The sequence below is a fragment of the Cydia fagiglandana genome, chromosome 19, assembly GCF_963556715.1.
Source record: "Cydia fagiglandana chromosome 19, ilCydFagi1.1, whole genome shotgun sequence".
Classification (NCBI taxonomy): Eukaryota; Metazoa; Arthropoda; class Insecta; order Lepidoptera; family Tortricidae; genus Cydia; species Cydia fagiglandana.
The window spans coordinates 10205985-10226111 of record NC_085950.1 but is presented as its reverse complement, the minus strand read 5'-3'; the positions used below and the strand labels follow the sequence as shown (position 1 = coordinate 10226111).

The following is a 20127-nucleotide window of genomic DNA, read 5'->3' as shown; positions in this document are numbered from 1 at the left end:
AGTAAAAAGCACTAGAGTCTGGCTAGCCAAAAATTGTTGACAGATATTTCGTTGTTGTATCACCAATTGTCTATGATTTGAAAAAAAGCTAAAAGTCAGTTGTCGATTTATGTCATTCATTCAAATTGTTTGCGGTTTTTATGGGGTTTATTTTAAATAATATTAATAATTTCTATGCTGAGTGAGGTTCACAAACTATTATTTAAGCTCGTAAATAATTACGACAATGTGCGAAGTCGACGTGTAGCGTTGTATAATGAAAAAGTGCAATGTTTACAACTTCTAACCAAATGTAAACAAAATACGAGGTTGGTGCTCTATAAATATTTTGATACTTTAAGTACTAGTTCTAACATTTGCCGATTACTTTGATTAAGTACGTGAATTTATTAATGCCTGAATCTCATAAATAGGACAAGTGTATAAAGAAACGGATAAATTAAAAGTTCTGAAAAATATCTATAAAATCTAAATATTGGAACGTAAACATGTGTGTTTGTCGTTGACTGTACTTTAAATAGTGGTAGAAATTATGTGAGCTGACTTTGAGTGCACTTAAACGTTTATTTAGCTTATTTCCTTAGGTACCTTATTTGTGCACAGAATAGCAAAGATATTGTCTAGTATCAAAACTATAATTCCTACTACACAAAGTGTGACCAGCCCAAGATTTTTTGAATTTCCCGCCAATAATTTAGGTAAAATTTCAGTAGCCAGACTCTAGTTCGAGATAACCAACTTTCCGCACACTAAACAGCTACGTAAAGTAGCACTTTTTGAGCAACTGTATTAAAAATACTATTTTTGTCTTACACCAGTACTAGCACCCAAACCCATGAGTATAGTTTTCCTGATTCTTACTGAATGACAAATTGGTTTGACCAACTATAATTATCACACAAATTCCGTTAAGTTTGACATTGATCGGTACGGATAGGACAATCTAACTTTGTTTGGAAATTCGTCAAAACCGTATGTTGCTGTGTCTAAAATTAAATCAATGGGAAATCCCATCAAGCAAGACTTCATTAACATAATTATATCACATGTAAAAACTAAATTATTATTCGACCCAGACATGATGTCAACGTAGACATTACATTCAGAGCACGTCCCAATGACGTGGTGGACTTTAATGTAACGTCTCCTAAATCTTGGACGTGGTCTCGAGATTTAGCTAGATCTTAGATTATCTGGAAGCGCGGCAGTGCCCCCGCCAAGTTGGGCATACGACAGGCATAGCCGTAAAAACCTTTATTCGAAGAAACTGATTACGCCTTTCCACCCTCTGACGGTCTAGCATGAGCTTTGTTCTCGCGCGCTACTCCATGCATCAAGCGCGACTTCAAGTATGGACTCATGCGCAACAACGCAACTTATTCTAGACCGCCGATCTTTGATGTAATTAGAGATATTTTTTTATTAAGTACCTACTAAGAACACTTATATACTGAATTTATCTAAATAGATCCCACAATCCTGGTAAAGTTCACTGCCCCCTGGTCACTAACACTGTCACTCATTACCACCATTCAAGGATTCTCATTAAATATCGTTACGTAATTGATACTTTATTTATACGAGTAGTTTTGTGTGTAAATAATAACTTCAACTCTCCTGCTGATATCTATACTCGTACATATATCTATAGCACACAACAAACTGTCAGACCGCAGTTTTACCATTTTTTTTATTATGGCCCATTCTTACTCATGGCCACAGACTAGCCGAGGTGTAGACGTGGCCTACGATGGATACGTGGCCTCCATAAATAAATATGACTAAATAAATTTCGTGACTATTATGTTGTTGTGTTACTTGTTGTTTTCTTTTATTTTTTGTCACGAACAAACGCTCTCTACCGAATTCGTCATGTGTTTTAGATTTTTGTGTTTTGTGTTCAGGAAGGTTCAATCGGGCACGAGCTGGTTATCCGACCCGTGGCCGACTCCATGACGACTGCGGCTCAAGACGACGAGATGTTCTTGGACCCCTCCAGCATGGCTGATATGGTGTCCATAGACACTGGTCTGCCACTAGGTAAGGAACTCCTCATCATTGGCATTTGAGTCTATTAGGGCCAAAGCGAAAAAACGTAGTGACGTATCAGGAGCTCAAAACAGTGGCAGAGACAAGAACGGAATGGCGATTGCTCCACCGACAAGAGCTAGGCTCTTAAGAATAATGATGATGAGGGTCACCCCAGTCTCCAGAGCATCGGCGTCTAACCAACTATATGGCTGCTGCTCGACGCAATGTTGGCGCAACTGCGCAATGACTGCATTTCCCATGGTGCTGACTAGACGCTGACGCTAAAAAACGCCAGTGCGGGGTTGTCTTACAGACGATTTAAGTAAGACAGTTTTTAAAGACTATAAAGACCGATACCATACGATCTTTTATACTTCTTGTAGAAGTTCACCACAAAGGCTCCATCAGCGGTTAGTTTTCTATGCACCTTTCCGCCAAGTACTGTTTCATACCAGGATTTGTCACAGATTTTTCTGCCGTCCATAATACGATTGCAACCGTTGCTACCCTGGTGGTAATTAACCCCTGGTAGTTATACCTAATCTTTATACTATTGAGGAGGTTTTGTGTAGGTAATATTTAAGTACTTAAATATCTTCATTCCCCCCCAAAAATTGATGTCCACTGTCCATATATACAGGGCCCGCTTCGTCCATTTTAACAGTAGACTAGAACTAAATTTGTATTTTTATACCTCGTACGTTTTACGGATGGTCATTGCAGGTAGTTCGAACGAGTATTCATGATTTGAATATCTATGGTCTCTGATTATGGTCAATAACAGATTTCCTTGGCCACAGACAATTCTAACATATTCATGAACCATAGACATTCCGATCATGAATTTATGGGTGTACACTCCCGAGATCCGGAACATTAAAGGTAACAACAAATAGTGTATTGCACTGACTCGAGAGATATAGATGACATTTTAACCGGTTCAAAAAAAAGATTACGCTAATTTTTTTATAGTAACTCATTACTCGTGCATTTGCTCTCTGAAAGCATAATTTTGAAAAGACTAAAATAAAATGATGGCATTTTAAACTGTTTTGTGAAGTCGGTTTCGGTTCTTTATTTTGAAAGTTATAATATAGTCTGTCAAACAACTTTGTCAGGAGAAAATGGCGCGAAATTCAAATTTTCTATGGGACGATAACCCTTCGCGCCTACGGTTTTATAAATTTGCCGCTTTTTTCTACTGACGGAAATGGCTTGACAGGCTACATTTATAAAATAACATTTGCTAACCCGTAACTTAGCCTTCTGAGGCTAGGGTTGCCATATGGAAGAATTAAATGTCCTGATAAAAATCCTGACATCACCCTAAAAATACGGACATCTCTTGTAAGAGAGATTTGGCGTAGGCGTGTGTAAACTTTGTGATAATTATATCACGTAAACCTTTTTTTATAAGGTCGTTCCTAAAAATCCGGACACTTGCCAAGTAATGCCGCAATCCGGACAAAGGGTCAAAAATCCTGACATATCCGGACAAATCCGGACGTATGGCAACCCTACCTGAGTCCCTGAGGCCTTTGTAAAGGATTTAAATCAAATCGAATTTTGAATAAAAAAGGAATATAAGAAGGTTCCAATTTCAAAACTGCAATGACAAGGGTGGCTCAAGAGGTTAGACAAGTAAACTCCTAGTCTTCTTTATCCAATGCTTATGTACCCAGTTGATAAAGGTATATTTGTGTGTTGCAGTAAAAAGAAAACGGGAACAGCAAGCGGAGCTCCTCCGTGCCCTGAACGGAGCCCACCACGTCATCATCAAGCGAGACCCCGCTGCCGGCGACCACGAGAGTGACTACGGTAAGACCTACCTACAGCTCGTCTTTATTTATTTAAACTTTATTGCACAAAATATATACAACTATGTACAAATGGCGGACTTAATGCCAAATGGCATTCTCTACCACTCAACTATAGGGCCAAACGGATTTATGTATCTACAATTGGTGCAGAGAGAGATATATACCTATTGAGTAAATAAAAAAAAGCAAACTTATATACATATAAACTACATAAATAAATAAAAAGGATTACATTTTATATTACATTACATACCTGGCCATAAACCTAATTTTGGTAACCGGATGTAAATAAATAGCTACGAAGTGTTATCTGTGAAAACTTTAGGGCTGCATATTTTTTAGAGTAGACACCAAACGATTTAGATATAACGGCGAGGACATTTCCAAATAACCGAACTCTTATAATTTGTTATTATAGTTAATACCGGATACAAATTATTAAAACGCAATAAATCAATCAAGAAGTTACAATTATTCAAATGATCCGCACGTTGATGCACGTGTCTCACCAGATGGCGCTAAATCAAAGCGAGACTATCCGTGACAGATCAGCCGATCGAAGCACAGATAAAAACAATCGGGTGAGGTTGTTTTTCATGCAAGCTTCTGTGCTAATTTTAATGAGGTAATAATTAATTCATTTGCCACTCGCCTTGTGATGATTAAATCTAAATAACTTTATTTTAAATGCAGTGTTTTGTTATTAAATTTATTCATTTATTCGAGATCGATGATGAATTCAGTTAGTCTGGTTAGGTATTTAATAGTCGTTGTGTTGGTATTATCAAACTATTTTAATGGCTGGCTAGTCAAAATAAGCATTTAGGATCTAATAAATCTAGTGAGTGTTCGAGATAAACTAAACTGAACTTTAATTTGGGATGATAATATATTCTGTGAATATATAATAATGAATACCACTCATAGTTTATCAAATGATAATACATTAATTTCGCAAATTTGACAGGTCTTCTGAGCAATGTTGCGCCATGAAGCACTGGGCGCAAACATTCTAAGATAATTTTAATGGATACATATCAAATATTCATAATTTTATTCAGTATTCCACCATAGAAATATTTAGTAATGTGGTTGTGGTACGCACCGATAATTTGATTAACTATTTAGGCCAAATCATATATTTATTAAGCAGGTATTTCAGTTGCAAATTATGTACCTAATACCTAAAGATATGTTACGCATAAAGGACTACTGTGAGCATTTGAAATTCGAAATTCGTTGATAAATGGGAGACGAAAACGTGCGAATTAGGAAGGGATAAAGTCGGAAAACAATCCCTTAACTTAAAGCAATCGGGGTACTCCCATCTTAAATGCCGGCAACGCACTTACAACCCCTTTGGTGTTGCGGGTGTCCATGGGCGGCGGCAATCGCTTACCATCAGGCTATCCGTCTGCTCGATTGCGTCGCGTAACGCGTTACGCGTTACGCTGTCTCGAGTTTATCATTTTTTCCCCACCTCAAAAAGTGCTCAGCGCCGCTAAAGAAGTTTTCACTTTAAAAACCTAAGAGCGTCTATTGAATGTTATTACTATGTAAAATAGTAGTGACGTATGAGAACTGTTTACAAAACTCTGTGATCGGTTATGTGTTCATTATCGTCTCCGTAATCCGTAATGCCTCTTTTGAGTAATCAACCTGTTTGATATTTACATATTTGTCACCGATTCATTAGAGCGTCTGTGACCCAAAGTAAATACCTACTGGCTTCGTTGAAAAGAAGTCGTCGAGTAACATACAGCTCACACACGTGTGTGAGCTGAAGAATCTTGTAGCTGTATGTATATAGACGTCAAAGTCATTATGTTTACACGTTTAGCTTACCCCTCTGTAATAGGGCGAATAATGTAAACATATGATTGACATCGACGATAGTTTTCATCATTTTACAAGCTTTTATTTAGTTTCACCTGACCGTTGTCTGTCTTCTGTCTGTGTGTAATCAAATCTTGCAAGTTAAATTTGATCCACTTCCCGGTTTCCGATTGAGCTGAAATTTTGCATACATACGTAAGTCAGGTGACAATGCAATATTATGGTGTCATCGAGCAGATCTGATGATGGAGACCGGAGGTGGCCATAGGAACTCTAACAGTGTTTGGGGTTTTTAGAATTGTCTCGATGAGTATTAGCTGTCTGTGGAAAGAAAAGTACAGTCAGCGGTAAAAGCTTGTACCAAAAATGAATTTTTTGCCAAAAACTTATTCAGGGATAAGGACACTTTTGTTTAGGCTTCCGATTTATTTATTTTTTGGTTGGAAAAAATAAAAGCTAGTTATTTCATTGCACCGTTGGTGGCACATTTCTTTTTCAGTCCCTGAGACTCGAATAAGAAAAACTTGATTATGTACCCGGGTCGTTAACTTTTACTGTATTGTCAAAGAGACGTTTTTCTACAATATGTGTTTGGCCCAGGAACACTGTTAGACCTTTTTCTACAGTGTGTTTGACCCAAGAACACTATTTGAACTAATAACTTAGTTCAAATAGTGTAACTTAGTTCAAAGAACACTATTTGAACTAATAACTTAGTTCAAATAGTGTAACTTAGTTCAAAGAACACTATTTGAACTAATAACTTAGTTCAAATAGTGTAACTTAGTTCAAAGTTCTTAGTTATATATAGTTATATTTGAACTAATAACTAAGAACTTTGAACTAAGTTACACTATTTGAACTAAGTTATTAGTTCAAATAGTGTTCTTGGGTCAAACACATTGTAGAAAAAGATTTCTTTGACACTTTTGTTGTTTATTAAAAACATTGGCCAGGATAAGATTGTTAAACAAATTCTATCTATATGTAATCATCAAATATTGTTGCAAAACCGCCATTATTTCGCTAACAATGATAAGCTTCCACCCGGATATATTGAGTTTATTAATTTGCATCAAAATATTAAAATACAAATGTCGTCGTAAAATATCATAATAATAATCATAATAATAATAATATCTTTATTGCGTTCATGTTGGTACAAATAAATACAGGTGGAAACTTACAAAATTATGGCGCAACATGAGACCCTGTTAGGGTATTGCAAAACTATAACTAAAAACTTACACACAAAAAATCTATACAATAATAAATAATACAATTATTTTTGAAATTTATATAGGTCAAAATACTCTTGTATGGAATAAAAACAGTTCTCAATTAAATATTTTTTCAAATTGTTAACAAATTTACCATATTTTTCCTCTTTGGTTATCTCTTTAGGTAGGTTATTGTAAACTCGTATGGTTGTCATGTGAGGGCTCTTACTACTCATTTGCAAGTTACTACTTGGTAGGGCTAATCTGTCTTTATGACGCAGGTTCATGTGATAGGTGCAATGATCTTTGGCCTTAGAATATAGGGTTGGGTGCTTTCGGATGAATTTACAGGCTTCTAAAATATATAAAGATGGTAGAGTCAATATACCGAATTTCTTGAAGAACGGTCTGCAACTATCGGGGGTTCTTATATTGGCGAGGATCCTGACGCATTCCTTTTGTAGAACAAACAGGTCTGAAACCTCGGTGCTGTTACCCCATAGAATAATCCCATACAGGAGCCAAGATTGTGTGAACGCGTAAAAAGCACTCATGGCCGTTTTTAAATCTGTTGTTTTTTTTATGTTTCTAAGAGCATAGGTGAAACTAGAGAGTTTTAAAGCAACTTTTTCTACATGCGCTTTCCAATTAATGTTTTCATCAACAGTTATACCCAGCAGACTACAATTGTTTATTTGTTCAAATTGGAAATTTAAATATTTGTAATTTAATTCTAGTGGTTCTCTCTGATAAGGTCGAAAATGAATTAAATTTGTTTTTGTTAAGTTTAATTCAAGGTTATGATCGCCAAGCCAATTTATTATGATATCGAGCGTAGTATTTAATTGGGAAACTGCGGCATTTTTATCCTGGCTAGATAATACAATGGAGATATCATCTGCGTACATAAAACACTTAATATTATTTGTATTCAATATTTTTGGTAGGTCGTTCACGTAAATCAAAAATAAAATGCACCCCAATACGCTGCCCTGTGGGATAGAGCATGAAATTTGTCTCTTTTCCGATTGTACTTGTGCTATCGTGTTCGTGTTTTTATCGTGATGGCTTATTTCAACATACTGTACTCTATTTTCCAAGTAAGATTTAAACCAATTATGAATAATACCACGGACTCCTATCCCATACAGCTTATTTAGCAGGATGTTGTGTTGGACCCGATCATATGCTTTGCTCATATCGAGCAACAAACCAAATGCATATTGCTTTCTATCGATAATACCAATAATTTCCTGAATAAATTTGTGGACAGTTAAGACGGTTCCCCTTTCTTTTCTGAAACCATATTGACCATCATCAAAAATATTAAATTTATCACAAAATGATACTAATCTTTTGGCCATGATTGTTTCAAATAATTTCGAGAACGTTGGTAACATAGCAATGGGACGGTATTGGCCAGGGTCGGTCTTGTCACCTGTTTTAGGGATCGGTTTTATAACTGCTATTTTTAGGGCTTCTGGAAACTTTCCTGTCGAAAACGATTGGTTTATCAAAAATGTCAATGGCACAGTTAGCTCGTTCGCACATTTCTTTACGAGCGATGGAGGTATTTCATCTGTCCCGTAGCTGTGTTTGTTTTTTAGTCCGCGTATACATTTGTTAATTTCGTCATGAGAGGGCGGGAATAGATACATGGTATTATTTGTTGGATTAAGAACTGGGCGTCCATGCGTATTATTGTTGTTAGCGTTTACCCCTATAGACGAAAAGTAGGTATTAAAGGTATCTGCGACAACAATTGCGTCCTTGATTGACTTATTATTGACCTTAAGGGTAATATTTTTAATCGATTGTAATTTTGATTGAGGTTTTTTTCTTAGTTCCGCTATTATCTTCCAAACTGTTTTAATTTTGTTATTTGAACTATTTATCCGTTTTTTGTTCCAAATTTTTTTAGCAATTGTCACGGTATTCTTAAGAGTTTTAGTATAAGTGTACAGATACTTTTTTAGTATTGGGTCATTTGACTGGGCGGAGAGAATATTGAGAAGGCGTTTATGCAAGCAAGATTTTTTTATTCCTTTAGTTAGCCATTGCCTCCTTCGCTCTATTTTTATTCTTTTAACTTTTTTAGGAATGCAAGAATTAAGTAACGTATTGATTTTACTACTAAACTTATTAAAATTATCATCAATAGTTTTGTTAGGAGAGAGAATTGTAAGCCAGTTAATGTTTTGTAATTCGTTAATATGTAATGTACATATTAAGTTTCGCTCGAAATTAAACCTTAAATACTCGGATTCTATTACAAAGTTTAAATGTCAAGGTTCATCCTTTTGTTTTTAGGGTTTCGTACCCAAACGGTAAAACGGGATCCTATTACTAAGACTTCGCTGTCCGTCCGTCCGTCCGTCCGTCTGTCTGTCACCAGGCTGTATCTCACGAACCGTGATAGCTAGACAGTTGAAACTTTCACAGATGATGTATTTCTGTTGCCGCTATAACAACAAATACTAAAAACAGAATAAAATAAAGATTTAAGTGGGGCTCCCATACAACAAACGTGATTTTTGACCAAAGTTAAGCAACGTCGGGCGTGGTCAGTACTTGGATGGGTGACCGTTTTTTTTTATGCATTTTTTTCCGTTTTTTTTGCATTATGGTACGGAACCCTTCGTGCGCGAATCCGACTCGCACTTGCCCGGTTTTTATTTTCGCTGTCACAGAGGCGACAGAAAAAAAATATTTAGCCTAATATGCCAATGACACTGTATAGAAGAACATTTTGATGACTTCGGGGACGGGTTTAAGAAAATTGTATAAATATATTTTAGTTTTTAGCTCCCCATGTTATAATAATACAGCATCACATAATAAATTGTATACGAGTACAGATGTGTTAGTCAGATCTATTACAGACTTTCTTTTACTTTTGGTACCGTCTTACATTTTTAGCTACTTGGATTCAAGTTTTTGTTAATATATTTGGTTATCGTCTCTATACCTACATATATCCTAAAAATGTATCATATAGGTAACAAAAACCGGCCAAGTGCGAGTCGGACTCGCGTTTCTAGGGTTCCGTACATAAGTCCGACTCACGCTTGACTGCACATTTGTAATAGGTTTTCCTGTTATCTACAGGTACAGAACTATTTTGTGTATTTTTTTCAAAATTTTAGACCCAGCAGTTACGGAGATAAAGGGGGGGTGGTCATTTTTTGGCTAATTAGGGTTCCGTACCCAAAGGGTAAAACGGGACCCTATTACTAAGACTTCGCTGTCCGTCCGTCCGTCCGTCCGTCTGTCACTAGGCTGTATCTCACGAACCGTGATAGCTAGACAGTTGAAATTACCCGCATCCAGCGTCTTCCGGCGACCTTAACAAGGCTTAACTTAATTGGTCCTGCAGTTTCCGAGAAAATAACCTGTGACGGACGGACGGACAGACAGACGCACGAGTGATCCTATACGGGTTTCGTTTTTTCCTTTTGAGGTATGGAACCCTAAAAAGCATGGTTTCCATACTTACACGTGAGTTTACACATAAGTATGTATACTTTATCTAGTATTAACTATACCTACCTAGTAACGAACGACATCAATCACTCGTCAAAATCGCAGTTAGTTGGGTCATCTATGAGCTATTGTGTCATTATATTATTAAATATAAATACAGCCTTACACGTGTAACAGTTTCCTAGTCCGCAGTAATTTACTTGATAGTTTCAATAAAATGTTTAGAAATGTATTACTAAATACATTTAAAAATCTAAGGATTTCATTTTTTTCATGACATCAGGAGCGAGTAGCGACATAGCAGATCGTTTTGAACGTTCACGCTTTAACATTATGTAGCTAAGTTACCTAATTAATGTTTATTTTAAATACTTGATAGTTTTTTGTTGAAATTGCCATATCGTTACATATACGGAATATACACGTGCCAAAAGTCATGTCACGAACGTTCAAAAACAAACCGAAATCCGGTCCTCGTATACGTAATAGGCGACAACGTCAACCTATTTTTGCACCACCAACCAAACAAATTGCAATAAATGGCACGAAAAACATCGACATCAGCAAGCCTATTATGGAGCGCTTTATCCACATTTATCCACGTGATAAAACAACTGTCACTTTTTTAACTCTGCGGGATAGAAAGAGACGGATACACCGTTTTATCACGCTGTCACGTAGACAAATACGACCATCATATCCGTACAGGCCGCGTAGCCAACATGCCAGTCGCTTACGCTCCGTAGCAAACGAAACGCATGAAACTAATATGGAAGAGTGATAGTTAGACCAAGAAATGTCTGCAGCGAATTTCGTAGCCCATGCAGTGCAAATGTTATTTATACGTCATAATCTCATAGAAGTTTGACGTTTAAAATTACAGTTGCACTGCGTGGACTATCAATATCGCTCCAGACTTTTCTTGGTTTAACTCTAGAGACACACAAAGCGTTTCTATGCCGGCTGATCAGCTAAAATTGTATAATACCGCCATTTTTTACTTACCTATAGGAAGCGACAAAAAATTTCAAGGACATAAAAAATAGTACTTAATTAAATGGTGAACTGCTTTTAAAGCGTATGATAAGATCAATGACAAATAAACATGATATTTTAATGAATCGAGGAAAAAACTGGACAGTACAAACAGATCTATATTGTTTGCCAATATTCCGACGCGTGGTTATGATGCTGATAAATCTAATACATTCCTTTAAAAGCAATTCTTGTTTTTATATGTTTCCCGAGCAAAGCTCGGTCTCCCAGATATTAAAATCATTAAACTAAACAATAGTCTGTTAGGTAATAATAGTGTTTTCATGATTTCTTGCAGTGAAAATTCCTTAGATTAGTTACTATATTTCTCCATTGATAAATTATCAATTTATTTGTATAAGGATTGAAATTTTCCATTTACAAAGTGTAAGTTTCCTTAATTTTGTATAATTTTTTCCTAAAATTTCCAAGGACTTTATCATCTTTGCGTAGGTTAACTTGCTTGCTTGTAGTTTAAATACCGTTTTACCGTAGCATCATATTTTACCACCTCGAACGCCCGGAACGGCGGAAAAACATCACAATGTAAACAGAGGAAAATCTTACCATCAGATACGTACTAGACTCAATTAAACACATGTTTACAAACAAGCCCCACGACAAACATCCATAGCCGATCAATTAAGTAACCATCCATAAGTAAATATAGCCGTGACAAAACAACAAGCCGTGCAATAAAGATGGCCGCTGTATAATGTGACAGCTACATGCTTTCGACGCACGTGAGTCCATCTGTATAGTCTGCATTAATATTAGTGGATTAAACAACGCTCCAAAATTATCTGCCGTCCTGTACGGATGATGGTCGTTCTTGTCTACGTGATAGCGTAATAAAACGGTGCCCGTCACTTTCTATCACGCGATAATAAAAATTGACAGTTATTTTATCATGTCGATAAAACCATCCATAATACGCCGGCTGGAATTATACGTCACTTTATTTGCTATCAAAATTGGATCTATCACCGACCAAGACAGATAGTACCGCACCGGTTACAGTATTGTCAGAATTTGAGATATTGACTTACAGTAATGTCATTATTGTGTAATGACATCGCTCCCAACCCTTTAAGGCGCAATCTGTATTGTAAGGCAAAAATGACCACCCTATAACATCTTTTTTACGAAGATTTTTTTAGGACTATCAATAGAAGCAATCCTCAAGTTTGACATCTCTTTAGGTAACACTTTGGCCTTTGTACTCGCTCCGGAATACAAATATACCTCTGCACGTGAGTCAGCCTGTAGGTAGTTCTAACGTCACGTGTTAATATCGGAACTGGTAGCGTATAGGTGTGATATATCGCCATGTTTGACCACTACTCATAGACAGCAGGTTTTTTTCGTTTGTTGCAAAAATGTAATCCATCTGATTTTTAAAAGAGCTTTTTGTGTTTTTCCGTAAACTCTGGCTATCTTAGGGCCACTTGCACCATTTACTAACCCGGGGTTAACCGGTTAACCGGTTAAATCTGGAGTTACCATGGTTACCAGTACATTTGACACTGGGTTAATGTTTTAACCGGTTAACCATGGGTTAGTGGGTTGGTGCAAGTGGCGCTTAGAGTGTTATTCCCAGGGCTCAGAACCGGTTATTTTTTAAAACCCTAAATAGCCCAATATTTTTAATTATTTTATGCCCGTTTTTTATTAGCCTGTTCAAGTGTCCCACTGCTGGGCAAAGACCTCCCCTCGCTTCCTCCACTCAACCCTGTCTTTTGTAGTTTCCCGCCAATCCGGACAGAATACGTATAAGTCGTCACGCCATCTCCTTTTCGGTCTGCCTGCACTCCGGCTAGCACCATCTATGGTGTTCCGTGGGTCCCACTCCGTAACCATTTTGACCCACCTTTCAGGGTGCATGCGGCAGACATGTCCAGCCCAGTCCCACTTAAGCTTCACGTAGGACTGAATCATGTTTTTAGGTAACAACTTCGTATTATTAGACTGAATCATTAGAAATGAAATAATAAACTAAAGAACGAAAAAGAACCTAATAATACCGGTATATTTGTATGAAGAAACCGGTTCCGAGCCTTAGTTATTCCATCTGTCCAATATGTATATGAGTCTCACGTTTTGCTTATTGAGAGAGTGAGGCAACGCACATTGGACCAAGAAATAGGACAGGTGGAATAGCAATAACCTTACTCAGAAAAAAAATACCTACAGTTTGGTTGTGGTCTTCTTGAAAATGGATGTCTCCGATATTTATTTGATAGGTATTTGTTGTAGTTTGTTATAAAATTGTAGGTTTAAATATTAACATTTTAAAAGCATATAAAACTTTAAATTTGTATTTTTACGATTACGATATTTACGATACAATAAAATATTAACAAGAATTATAAATTCGTCATTAATATTGTCGCGACCTTTAAATAATACGATCGAAAAGTTCATGCATTTGTTTTGATTTATTTAAGTTTTTCATGTTGGCCATTCTTCAATAAATTTATTAGTTTTGCTACCTACGAAGTCGTGTTCTCCGCACGCAATAAAATAGGTATCCGGGCTATAACCGCGAAAATCGAAGTTCGCAAATTGCGGGGATTTTTCTCTGTCACTCTAATTACGCCTTCATTGGAGTAAAAGAGAAAGATCCCCGCAATTTGCGAATTTCGGTTTTGGCGGTAGCCCCTCCGTTTTACAAAGTTTTTACGGGCTTTTATTTAGCTTCACCGCGTATATTTTGTATTAGATAACTATAGAGGTAAGTATATAATAAATAAATGCTTCAATCCTTAACATAAATACACGGTGTAACATGAGGAAACCGAATAATTTTAACCACGAATTTCTGAGGTCAAAAGAAGTAAAAAATGTAATATGAGTTTAGGTCAATTTCGCAAAAAAAAATTTTTGGTTTGGGTTTTCAATTTTTTTAATGTATTTGTACATAAAAAATAAATGTTATTGGTAAACTTGTCACTTAAAATTGATTTTTACATTTTTTTTTCGTAGAACCTACTTTTTGCAAAGTGTTACTTGTCACTTTTTGACATCTATCAATAAGGATATTTAGACTACGTCCCATAGCAGCAACATCACCATCAAAAAGGCCTTTTACACTATGTAACAATAAAAACTTTTTTTTTTTAATTAATAATATCTCTGAAACTAGGCGAATATCAAAAAAGTTTATAGGACATTTTTGTCTCTAAATATGATTAGGAACACGCTGTTAAAATTATTCGGTTTACTCATGTTACACCGTGTATGAATATTCCTCAGGGTATCAGATACCTCTGATACTGTTGCAATTTGGTTTGGTTTGGGGATTTGTTTACTTCGTTAATTCCGATGACAATGCAATATTTGAAATGCAGTGCAACATATAGGTACTTAGCTGTCTTAGCTGTTCTGATGATGCGGTCGGAAGGTAGCAAATGAAACTCTTCGGCCGAAAAACATACCTAAATACTTATATCGAGTTTAGGCTTGTTAGAAAAACGTCTTGAGAAGTACCTACTTAGCCTAGTGTGGGGGCCGCAGGATACCTATTGATATTTGTAAAGGTTCTTTTCAAATACTTAAATATTATTCTTATTCTTCTTAGTAGAGATGCAACGGATAGTTGTTTGGCCGGATACTGGATATTCGGCTTGACCATCGGTCGAATATCCGGTATCCGGCCGCCGAATGTTCGGCCAGCGGAACTATACCTACATTTCGGTTTTTCAGGTGCGCATTCTTCAGGTTAGACAGCCTGTTTCCTAGTGAACGTTCGCGCGGCCTCATTTCTAGGTTCGAAATGAGTGCGCGTGCACGTCAGTGGCATGATTAAATTGTTTTAAAATAATAAACAAGTACGATAATGACCGTGTCTGTTTCTTAAATCCAATTTGTTTACTCCGAAATCAAGCAATGTTACTATTCGGTATCCGGTCGGATAGCAAAATAAAGGCCGGATAGGTGTAGAGTAGGTACGAGATATAGAAGTGTGTGTCAAAAAATATGTTTGACAGTAACTTGTTAATAAACTTTTTTTTTTGTTCACAGCATTCATGGAGCCAGACCACATCGGGAAAAGGTTCAGGACGAAACGGTCAACGGAGCATTCGCGGAGAAAACGGGACGCGCCTTACGTCATCTACCCGGAGATCCTTGTCATAGTAGACTATGACGGTTACAGGTAAGTGGAAGCCTGTTCCTGGTGTTCTATGGTATCCCCTATTTGTTCTAGCTAGTACTTAATACCTCGTATTTGTAGGTCTTGTAAAAACCTATCCCATCTTTGAAATGACAGCGTTTTACACAAAAATAAAACGCTAATTAAATAACTTACCCTATTCGGAACCTAATAATAATATTGAGAATGGCAACATTGCGTTGTTGGTCGTATTGTCCTTTTCTAGCATATACGTCCCTCTCTCTCCCACGCTCCCACCACACAGCAGTTTGCTTTTTGGCGGTTGTCGCAAAAAACAAATTTCCAACTCATTGTCTCAAAATTATACATATTTACACCAGGCAGGATTAAAACTTTAGGTTCCGAATAGGGTAAGTTATTTAATTAGCGTTTTATTTTTGTGTAAAACGCTGTCATTAAACAACTGTACCGCTATTCGGAACCTAATAATAATATTGAGACGTGTTTGTTATCGCCTGGTGGTGGGAAGACGCCAAGCCAATGTGATTAATATACATGTACTTATTATGTATATTATGTAATATTATTATATTATGAGTGTTTAATTAATTATGCAGTACACCCTTTATTTTAACACCTGTGAGGAGAGAGGTATTTAGTAAAGCATACAATTTGATATTCATATTTCATATTCATTTTTATTATTAATAATGTACACATACATTATATTATGATACTAACTTAACATTTTATATACGTACTTAATGTACTTATAAATGTTCAAAAAGAATAAGTGAGTCGCAACAAGGGTACTTAATTACATGTATGTGAAAACTAGGTAAAACAAGATGTGATAAGTCAGTCTACTCTTCAAGGAGCATACAACATCTGTTATAAAGGAGTAATGTAATTCAAGTGTGAAAAGATAAAAATAATAAAGTACTAGAGTAGTATTTATTTATAAGTAGCAATTATTATCAAATTTGATAATAATTATCTATAATAGTAAAGTGAGCAGTTGCAGGAATATAACAAGGACAGGACCTTTCCTATTTCCAGAATCCCTCGGGATTAAATAGACGAATATTTTAATTATTCGTTATATCACTACCACAAGCAAAGTTAATAAAATTAGATACTTGTTGAAATGTCATAGGGAATCACTAAATTTCTTTAATGACTGTAAGCCATATACTTGGTTATAGGTTATAGTTATAGCTATAAAATGCATTTAACCCTTTTAAACGCTTTACTAACGAGAACGCGAGTCAATGTACCTAAATAAACCTTAATTAAAAGTGTAAAGGTTACTTTGAGAGCTTAAGCCACAACACTCAATGTGTTCACTGCGCTGTGGCACTAGTTATGACGCTTTTTTGGTGTTCTTGGCGTTCAAATGGTTAATGTAGAATTGCCACAGGACTTTATCAATAATATTTGCCGAGTTATTCTAATTAAATTAATGTTTAGCTATCATAACCTTAATTTTACTCATTAATTTGTATATATGTAGTAAGAGTAGTTTCTCAGTGGTTTACTTTATCTGGTGCCTACTGGTAGACATAAGCCTTAAAACTTTATTGGTTCTGACCGCTAAAGTGGCTTGATTTCTGTAAACTATTCATAAACATTGCTTAATTCTGAATATTCAGTGTGTAAATTATAAGGAATAAGATACTTAATTCGAAACCCTAGCTCATCGCATAGGTGCTTTTAACCGAAATACAAATTTATGTGCTTATTTCGTGATTTTACGTTATTTGCTCTGGGAAACCAGGGGGTCCCCGACCTTTGCCGGGCGCCCGTGGCCCCAAAGCCAACAGCGCAGAGGCCCTTTAAGAGGGACCTATTTCATCCAATGCTAGAATCAACACTTTGTCGAATCTATTAGATATTTAGGTATACTTATCCTCCTTATGAACTAAGGATAATTATATATTACTTGTTTATATTTCAATAATAGCAAGATCTGAAATATAATATTACTTAATTTGGGCCCATTGTACTTTTGTATACTATATCTCTGGCCTACTATATAGGTTAGTCTAATAACATCCCGCCTTCTGGGAGGCAATATACAGAGTTCTTGGATATATATTCACAATAGCGCTAAGTGTGTGGACCTAGTTTTCCGACACGTGACTGCATGAAATTATAGTGTAAATTTTTTACAGGTCTCGTGCAAGAAGGGTACCTATATATAGGTTGAGGTCCTTAACTTGTAGATTTGGTAATAGGAGCAAGACACAGACGGGGTGTAAATTAATTGATCCACCATGTTTCAAGAGATTCATGTGCATTGATGCCTTTTTAGGTTACACTGTACATACAGACTATATGACTCTTTGGCAGAGTTTTGCCAACATATTATAATAAATGACTGCATTTGTTTGGGTGTACTTGTTCCACGACAAAGACATATTTATATGTATAACAATGTATTTTTGGAAAGTACTCGCGTTTCAAAATAGCTTCGCCTTTTCGCAAGGCTTGCTTCTGTTTCACATTGTGCAAAGCAAATAGTATCACAATGCTATAATTTTGTATAAATTGAGAACTAGAGGGTCATGCTCTAGACGTGACCGCCCAGAAGTTATACTAGAACCGTTCGTGCAAACCGTTAAGTCATTGTTTCTTAAAAACCTTATGTAGTGGGTACATTACATTCCACGGTGGGTACATTTGTTAAACGTATAGAATCAAACTATGACGAATAATGACAAGTGAATTAAGTGATACTTAACAATATTTGGTCCGTGCATAGAAGCACGTGCCCTTGAGATTAGAGCATGGGTAGTTTAAAATAAACTTAATCTGTGCATAGGAGCACTTACGATCAAGGTGGTTCGAATCCTCAAGGGTCACAAGGCAGACATAAGGGTGAAAAATAAATCATTCATAATCGCCCCGTTAGGTCAGTTTTGTATATTTTTATTTCCAACATGCTTGTGCAGCACATGACAATTTTTCTATTCCATGCCAGTCAGGGATATAATAATTAAATAGGTAACCTTGGTTATGTCGTGTACCTACATAGGTAGGTACTCGTAAACATGTTAACTGAAAGACTAGTGCTCTCGAGGCAAATATAATTTATATTAATTTCTAATCTGCCATAGCAGGCATAGACTTCAAAGGTTTTTAGATATTCATAGGGCCGCTAAACGGAACCCTTTGTACACCTTGAGCAGGCTGTTTGTGCTCTTGTAATTTGATTTTCACACCATGGGTGATATTAACCATAGCTTATTTCAGAATTGAACCGTAAGCTATGTCGTGCGTGAGCTTAGTGAGCCCGATTTAATTAAGAGTCCACAGGTTATCTGGACCTTGGAGGATTGACCACACCTTATTCTAATTATCAATATTCTGCCTGGGCTTATGGTTGAATTTAGGTGACTAAATCTCTTACTATTATCTATGCCACCCACGTTATGAGGCTTAGCGTCTCCAGACCACAATTTTATATTTTTCTTCTTTAAAATAAAAATGAGTCGAGATAGGCCCGGAATCTTAGATTATTTTATACCTATTATAATTTTAGAAATGTTCAAATTTGGGTTTAGCCAATAGGGTGTTCGGGACCCTTAAAATAGATTGGTAAACAAAAATGAAACCTCGAATAATGAAGCCTTGCCTATTTCGACTGATTTTTACCCAGAACATTATTTTGTTAGAACCCTTTTCACTTTGTCTAAAAGGAGGTATTTACATATTCATCTTTGTTATATTTTATGATTGTGGCCTATTCGGTCGCCTGTGTTATGACCATATCATTTAATTTCTGACATGCCTTGCGCAGGCTTACATAGGTTGTAATATCATCATCAATAACTTGAAATCAGTTCGTGAATGAATCAAAGATTCTTTGGCACACCTTACGCAGGTGGAAACATGGCAGCCTTGCGCAGGCTTAGATAGGTACACAACATATTGGTTTCATCACAAACAACTTGACGTTAGTTTGTGACTGAATAAAAGATTCTCTTAGTGGAACCGTAACAGACATAGGCATAAGAATATCATTCAAATGAAGTTTATGGGTAATATTCCCTTAGTTGCGAGTTCTTCGCTCAACAAGGGGAAAGGATTTACTTTAAGGTGGTTCGCCTAGGTTACTCAAAACTTAACTCTCGCTAGATGGCACCACTTTTGCAAAATTTCAGATTTTATTTTTTTGTGAAATGGTCTTGGTATTTGTATACTTAAAAGTATGTTTCGCGCACTCTTTAAGTAAATATTGAACTATTAAAATAAACATTGAATACTTCATTGTGCAAAAACCACCTTTTTAATTCGACGGAGTGTTGCTGTCACGCTTTTTCCTACTATTACTCACACATGCAAACAGTGTTTCCGTGATCCTTGTAGTAGACAATTTCACACAACATAAGTATGTTGCAATAGCGTAACGGTATGTTCGTGGAAATGGGTCAAACAGATCACTGTGTTACGTTCTTTCCTGTGGACATACACAAAGTTAAGGGCTATAAAGGTTAATTTTCTTATTTAACCCTAACCCACGTAAAAAGGTCCTCCTTTTATTTACAGAACTATGATAAAATCATTACTTACATGCCCACAAGCT

The 20127-nt window shown here is 36.3% G+C and overlaps 1 protein-coding gene across 4 annotated transcripts in view; it reads left to right on the top strand.

The window, feature by feature from the left end:
* Positions 1-20127, top strand: part of LOC134673729 (A disintegrin and metalloproteinase with thrombospondin motifs like) — a 222305-nt gene that overhangs the window by 180566 nt on the left and 21612 nt on the right. For all 4 annotated transcript variants that reach the window (XM_063531732.1, XM_063531733.1, XM_063531730.1 and 1 more), the window contains exons 5-7: positions 1905-2040; positions 3742-3849; positions 15449-15581. In XM_063531732.1, coding sequence (XP_063387802.1) covers positions 1905-2040; positions 3742-3849; positions 15449-15581 — 377 coding nt within the window. The remainder of the gene's footprint in view (positions 1-1904; positions 2041-3741; positions 3850-15448; positions 15582-20127) is intronic.